This window comes from Podarcis melisellensis (genome assembly GCF_964234715.1).
Source record: "Podarcis melisellensis genome assembly, chromosome: 5".
NCBI lineage: Eukaryota > Metazoa > Chordata > Lepidosauria > Squamata > Lacertidae > Podarcis > Podarcis melisellensis.
The window spans coordinates 44088477-44096440 of NC_138537.1; the positions used below are offsets into that span (position 1 = coordinate 44088477).

General features: G+C 40.6%; 1 protein-coding gene across 2 annotated transcripts in view; it reads left to right on the forward strand.

The window, feature by feature from the left end:
* The window catches only part of SUFU (SUFU negative regulator of hedgehog signaling), a 68744-nt gene extending 61572 nt beyond the window's left edge, over positions 1-7172 (forward strand). For both annotated transcript variants that reach the window (XM_081911599.1, XM_081911600.1), the window contains exon 12: positions 315-7172. In XM_081911599.1, the coding sequence (XP_081767725.1) occupies positions 315-404 (90 nt within the window). In that variant the 3' untranslated portion in view covers positions 405-7172. The remainder of the gene's footprint in view (positions 1-314) is intronic.
* The last annotated feature ends 792 nt before the right edge of the window (positions 7173-7964 follow it).

A 7964-nucleotide genomic window follows, 5' to 3' on the forward strand; every position in this document is an offset into this window, starting at 1 on the left:
AAAAGAGGCCCTGGTGAATTAAGAGAAAGCAAAGTAAGACAGTAATGCACAAGTGAGTGGTAGAAATAGGAAAAAAATACTTGGCTATGTAATCTATGTAAACTGACCTGTGATTTTTGGATGAAGGGTGGTATACATTTTTAATAAATAATGATAAAATAACAGTCGTCTGTCCCAAATGAACACTTTGGAAAAAGATTTCCTTATTTACCTAATAGCTGGAAACTTTTGCTTCTATTGGGTCTAATGGGTTTGCTTTGTGTATCATACATCATAGTAAGTTATATTAACTAATAACTTCTTTGCTTTTTTAGTTCAAACTTCCAAAGGAGTATAGTTGGCCTGAAAAGAAACTGAAAGTCTCCATCTTGCCTGATGCTGTATTTGACAACCCACTGCATTAAAGCCAGCTGACACCCACAAGCAACAAGTTGCTGTATGCTGCCCAGTGACTCATGGGATAATTTAGTGCAGTAAAAGCTCTTCCTGCAAATAAGAGATGCTGCTGCATATCCACTGCAAACAACGGAGGGGTTACTCAACAGCAGTCCAGCCAGAACTCAATTATTCCAGTACCTGGCATTCTCTTCCGTCATGGAAGAACTCTGAATAACCTGCATATGAATGAGTGCGAGAGTGAGACAAGGAGAGAGAAGTATTTAACTATTAATAGTAGTTGTAAGAATTCCTTTCCCTACGTTAACTGGCTCCAGAGGTCCCTGCAACCCCCAGCTCAGGGTTTATGTGCCTCATCTGCCTTGGCTTAATCACACAATTTTCAATTTTCAGGCGTAAACACACAATCCATTAGAAGTATTTTTTGTAACTCTCAAATTCTTTAATTAGCCATGCTTCTCCTGGCCAGAATTATTCCTTCAGTGTAATTTTTTTTTTATTGCTCCAGAAAGGCCATTTTGTTTATACTTTATGTACACACAATCAAACTGAGGAAACACTGATCAGTTTTGATGCCACACTAGGGACTGATTTGGCAGGGGAATCATGGTCCCACTGGCTAAACTGCCATGATGTTACAGAGGGGGCTGTACTTAAGCTGTCATTTTAGATTCTGAATTCTGAGGCCTATAAACATCCTATTTAAGTCAGGAGTTTGCCCTAGGGAAGAGATACAGCTTGGGTTATATTTAGGAAAAGGTTGCTTTAAAAAGTTCTGTGAAACCCAAGCCTAAGTGTTTTTCTTCAGAACGAAACTTAATGGTGTTCAGTGGGGCTTCCTACCAGGTAAGTATTTACTGGATTGCAGGATTCAACACCTATCTTAGTGTGTCCTAGGGTAATAGGCCAAAATGATAATTGATACTCTTCAAAGATAAGCAAAACTTCCTTGTTTCATGGTCACCTGTAAAAGGGACAAGTACATGGAGAACTGGGTTTCATAGGTATTTCTCATTGGGCTGTACAATGAGCGGAGGGCTTTGGGTGTTTATTTTCTAACTTGGTACAGCCAGATCTTCTGGGTTAACAATTCTGATACTGTATCCTTCCTGAAGTTTCCTATAGATTTGTACCAATTTTCCTGACTCATACTGCAGAGAAATAGAAAAGGGTACATGAGTTAAAGAGATGCCTGAAAACCTATTGCCTTGTTTCTAACTTGCCTTTAAAAACAAAGTTTCCCAAAGAACATTTATTTCTGCTGAAATCATGTTTTCACTTTCCATTCACATATTTTGGGAAGGCATATCTGTTAATTTTAATGCATATTGAGTCAGGCCATTTCAGAATGTTTTGAAAATTCAGCTTGATGTACTGCTGTATACACAGGCGTTAATTTTCAGAGTTATGGCCTGATTTTGAGACAGCTACACTGTATTTCTAACACCATTTTGTGCAGACTTTGACTTTGTGTTTATAGGCAGTTTGACTAACATCCTAGGAGAGGAAAGTGGTAGTAGCTCCATAGCTCACCACCGAAAATGAAATCTGGCACTGCTAAAGCAGAAATCTACAACCTAAAACTATTTTCTGAAAGTTTCTGTTACAAAGTTTGTAGAAGGAAACATGTTGGTTCGCTTCCCTTCCCTTCCCTTCCCTTCCCTTCCCTTCCCTTCCCTTCCCTTCCCTTCCCTTCCCTTCCCTTCCCTTCCCAAAAGAATGAAAGTCCACTTCAACTAGGCAACTGTTCAGAATACCACGTTCTCTTGTTGTGTATACTTAGGTTCTTTAGAAATTTTGTCACGGGCATAAGTGACCTTCAGAAATTGCTCAGAATTGTTGTATACTGATGTACACCAGAATTGGTGTACATCCATGGGCTGATGGCTAGGGAACTGGACCTCGAGCAAGTTTAGATAGATATGTGCTGGTGACATAAAGTAGCTCACAGTAAACTATTTAATATTGCCCACAGGCTCCCTGTCAGAATCCTAGACGCCTCACCTTTCACATTAAGTGACTTAGGATCACATGGTATACTAGTGTGGTCTGATGTTTAGGGCATACAAGGCAAAAAAGCTTTGGGAGTCACTCACTTAGTTTGTAGTATTTTGGAAGCTGTTGTGCTGTCGTGAGCACAATTCAAACGTGCTAATGTAAGCAAAATTGACTAACCGCTATTGCCAAATTGACTAAGCATAAAACACTGCAAGGTTGAAATAGGCCAAGCCATAGAAGGTTGTAGTGAAATCTTGAAAGGGGTCCCTGCTTATGAGGAAAATCTTTTGGCATTCAAATGGTGTGCTGTCACTCAAATGTTACTGTCAGATACCTAGCATATTTTCCCCACAAAAGCCATCCTTACTAGGCCTAGCTTTCACAAACAGCAGCTGGGATGATAAAGCTGTTTCTTGACTGCTGTGCTTAGGATTGCAATGGAGTCTCATATGACGGAATGCTCCTCTGTGCAAGAGAAAAAATCCTTGCACATAGAAAACTGGCGTGTCAGGGAGGAGAGTAGAAACCTTCTGCCTGACGTTAATTTCCTATGTACATAGAAATGTTACTGGATGAAGGAGAATTCAATTATGTGAGGCTTTAGAAGTCATTTCTAGAGTCTAAACTGTCTGGCTTTTCTACAGTTTATCTTGGAAGCCTTGTGTTCCATAGTAGTTTAATTAATGTAGTGAGGCTTTACACAGCTATACTGTCTCATTTGTTACTCTCTTATAGTTTACCCTCTATGGATGCAGTAAAGAGCTGAGGAGTTTCCTATCTGATAAATGAAAGAATCCATGGAGGGAAAGCCAGAAATCCTATGAAATGTTAATCTGGAAATGAAAAAAAAGATCTTGTGGGTTTTTCAGGAAGGATCTGTGAGCTGGAGACTAGACTACAGTCTTCTGTGGCTTTTGATAGTTTGCTACAAAGTCCACACTGATGTTACATTTTTCCATAACCTTTTAAACGTTTTGTTCTGCATGAGCATTCCTTTAGAGAGAAAGAACTGGTCCAAAGTGTATTTAAAATGACTGTCTTGTAGGGTTTGCAGAGTATTCAGATTTCATATCTGCCTGAAAGTACCCACAAATTACTACCTTGGCAAATCAAAGGTAAAGTGTCTTGGTGTTTAATCAGTAACAGTTTATGGCAGTAACTGCTAGAAACTATTATTGTTGGCTTCCCAGAGGACTTAATGGAATGGAGCTTGGTCTCTCCGTTTACTGTGTATTGCTAACTTTTCACTGTGGTCACTTATGCTGACCATTCCTCCCACCCTAAGACAAGGCAGGAAGAGTTTACTTTGCACTCTTGTTTTCCACTTGCTAGTTACTAAAGTGGCTAACAGGAAACTGGAGCTTTGGCTGTTCTTCAGTTGGTTTGCACCTGCTGCTTAATCCCTTCAGCACCTGGAGCTGTAAACACCATTCCTCGGTTGCTGCGACAATTATTAACTTTCAGTGCAGCTGTTGCACCAGCCATGTGCCAGGACAGTGCTAACCTAGCCATCAGACCAAATGGCAACAAAAGAGCCATTCCAGAGGGTTTGCTGTCTAAATATGAAGCAGTCAGTAAGTAAGTGAGCAAAATATAGATGGGCTGTAGAATTTCACATGAGAACACTGCAAGCTATAAGAATATAGTTTTAGCAAAACAAAAAAATTCTATCCCCACTTCTGTGGGTTTCCTCTCCCCCATGGCACTGACATTGGTAGCAAGGGAAGTTATAAAAACAGAATCCACTCCCCTCTTCAAAGCACACTCATCGGCTGTGTTTGCATGTAAGGTTAAACCATAGTTAATATTTAACTGTGGTTTAATGTGAATGAGCAGCATGCTGGTGCACACTGCTCAAAAGTCCCTGCTTTGCTCCTCCCTCGCTCCTGGCTGCATCATACTGGGAGCAACAAACTACAAGACTTGACTTGTCATGTCGTCCAAACCCATGCTCCTGGTTTGTTTGGGGGGGGGGGGGACCAAGCCATGCGTTTAAGTTTAGATGACACACCACCTGTGGATTGTTGCTCCCAGCTCATTCCGGCACACTGCTCATTTGCATTAAACCATATTACACATGTCAGTTTGAAGCTGAAGGGGCTGCTCAAAGTGCTAACTGGCTGGACATTTGTGACACCATGAAACAACCTCTGCCTGTAATAATTTTCAGCTTCAGAATAAATGATGGCTCTTTAATCATCAATAAGTCAGGCACTATGATTGTTTAAATGCAAGGTCCTACCAGCAGCACTTTAAAGATAACAAGAAAGACAGGCAGCTCAGCAGAGAAGGGTTAGGGTGGCCTAGAAACCAGTGCTCAATGCAAAGAGTGTGTGAGAGAGAGAGTATAAAGAATGAGGGTTACTGAGCTTACCCCATAGGGACAAAAGAAGCTTGCTCCTGTACTTCTGTATGCACCATTAGATATAATAGCTCAGGATTTTGTTTTTCTGGTGTGTAAATCTGAACTTTGCCACTAAGCCAGATGGTTGGTTGGACAGAGATGCTCTACATGCACACTTCAAGCTTCTTCAGCATGTTTTGCACTGCACCATGATCACCCACTTAGCTTTGCAGATCTGGAAGTGTCAGGCACTTCTATGGCAGATGAAAGCATGGGTTTCACATCTGCATGCATGCTGGTGGAGTTCGTTGCTGCTGTAGGAATTGCTCCATCTCATCACACTTGTGTTTTTCTAGCAGCAGGGAGAAAATCATGAACTGTTTTAAAGAAAAGCCCTTTACACATAAAAGCAAGGGAAGTAAGGGTCAGAAAGCAAATGTATTTGCAGAAGTGTTTTTAATGGCTTGGGGCAAAAATGTGTTAATGTTTAATGTTTCTCTCCACCACTACCATCATTGTAATTTATAGGAACAGAAAGAATACCTTCATATTCTGGCAGCCCTATGTTACTGTAGCTTTTCCTACCTTTAGTTGTTCCGTCTCTTTTGAATCCTCCTTTGCTGAGCATCCAAAATGTCAAACAGAAAATGAGCCTGTAGCTGATGAGGGTTTCAAAAGGATCCCTAGGCTGACCTGCCTCTCAGACAATTAACCCATGGGCATTATGCACTTTTCAGCTTCTTCATTTCATACACAATTATTTTTTCCTCAGATTGCTTACAGACCATAAAGTCGTAATAAGTGGTACATTAGCTTTACAGTATCATTCCAAGGCTGTCATAAAGGTATGCCTTTTCTACTTTCTGCCAGCCAGCTAATAAGGAGGTTGGAGAAGTATTCTGAAATACCCTTTCCATCTACCTACTTTTATGATTCACTGTTGAAATGTGGAAGCCTGATAGCAGAATAGCGTAATGAATGCCAGCGTGTGAAGTAAATGTTTAAAGGGCTCAATCAAATACACTTTAATTTCAGAAAACAGATTTGTTTAAAAGCACAGACCAGAATCTGCTTACCAGCTGATGGTTCTGGTTTTGCAAACACTTCTCTTACTACTCTCCTCGCCCTCCTGCACACATTTCCCTTTGCTTGTTTCCTAGTTTGGGTTGAAATCAACATGGCTGCTGTTTTCTTTCCTGGGCCCTGATGGCAAAGGTTTGCATTCATCACTGCTCCTCTACATAATGGAAAAAGAGGGGGAGAATGGTTTGAGCTTTGTTGACAATAGTGCATGTTAGTGTAGGCCCTTCAATAAGAGAGGATAGCCACTGCCAGCCCTGGTTAATATTCTGGGGAAACACAGGAGTGTGCAATTGTCTTCAAAGGATCTGTTGGCTCAGGTTTAAGCCGAGTATCCCTTTCGCTAGTTTCCCTTTCAACACTGAACAGAATCTCAATTCTGTATAAAGACTTCACCTACCTTAGGGAAAGCGAAACCTATTAAAGTGATAAAACCAGTGAGTTAATTCAAAAGATTCTGTGCTCTGATTGCTGATGAATTACACAGTCTGGGGCCTGGCTTTTCTGGAGCTGCAGTTCACAATTTAGCAGGATCAAACTGCCATCGTGGAAGAAAGCTCCTAAAAGCCACGGGCTTTGTGGCCCAGCCCCCATTCTTAGGGCCATTCCGTGTGCTGGATCCTGGGTGGGAGGGCTCAGGAGCATAGCATTGGTGTTCAGTTCTAGCAGATCAGATTGTCGCTGCTGCTAAACACAGCAAATGAGACTTAAAGGAATAAATTAAGGTAATGTTACACTCCAGGTTTGCCTTTGCCTTCCTTTCTTGAGACTGTTTTATATCAGTAGGAACCAGAGTTCACTGTTAAAGCAGGGTGGATTTTTTTTTTTTTTTACATGATAGTGCTCTTGTTGTTACTGTAGTTTTATAATTTGGATGGCTGTAGTGCTAGAAAACAAAATGAGTGGTTTTGCTTTTGGAGGACCTAATCCTTAGACCTGCTCAATTTTTAATTCTGACTGCTGAGGCTACTTTTACCAGCTTCAGCTGAGATGAACCTTTTTGTAGTTCATCTATGTGGCACGTGTGTGTGTGTGTGTGTGTGTGTGTGTGTGTGTGTTTTTTTCAACAAAAATCTTAAGGACATTGCAGAAGCTGTCTGAAAGTGGCTTGCCATTCCTGCAGTGAAATTCTCAGTACTTTGTAGTATGCCTTTTTTTCTACCAAAAAAACAATGGGAACCTAAACTAGCAGAGGTTTTAAAAATATTTTATATTAGTTTCTAATGTATATTCTTACATTATCACAGTGCCGGTGTGTGTTCACCTGCGCAAAACTACTTTTTGTAATATTTTTGTGATCACAAAGCTTTGTTTCCCTCCTGTGTATTCAAAGTGCATTAAACTTGTTTGCATAGTTGTGTCTTGTGTGCATTTATTGAGTGATTGCAGAACTGATAAATGAGACTTTATACTCTAACTCTTGTTTAACTTTCTCATTCCAGTGCTTTACAAGCTTCAGCCAGGTTAGGGGGCCCTTTGTCTGCACACAAACGTAAGAGCCTGGGCCCCAGCATTTGCTTATCAACGGTCCTCTGATGTGGTCTGTTTCCTTTTGCACAATATGATCTGCCTCAGGAGAAGGCTTGTATTAATAATTTCCATGGCACTTACTTTGAAGTGGTAGCTGCTTTTACAATTTTTTATCAGTTTTACCCTCACAACCACAGTAGCACATTATGTTGCTCTGATTAACGTTTTTGTGTGTGCTATATTTGGACAGGGTGGATATACCATAACCGCTGTGGTCGAGAATGGATTGAGTTCTGTACTCTGATCAACATCTCCAAGGTTCAAGTCACACTCCTATAAATCACATTCCCATAGGTAGTAGTGGCCACTTGTACTGTTACCACACTGAATTGCAGATGGAGCGTGATAGTGACTTGTCTTAACGGCAATCATTTGCACATTAAATTGGATCCTAAAATAATGGCTTGAGGACAAGTGTTCAAAGTTTTAATGTCTATAATAGGGCTGTTGGGATTTTTGCCTCTGCAAGAAAGGACAAAGAGAATGAAGGTGATTAATATAACATTTATATTTCCAAGCTTCCTTGCAATGTATCTGTGAAAAACACCTGGGCTTTATTAAAGTAATAACAGGCAAGTCTTGGCCTTCACACAAAATGAACCTTATTTCTATACAC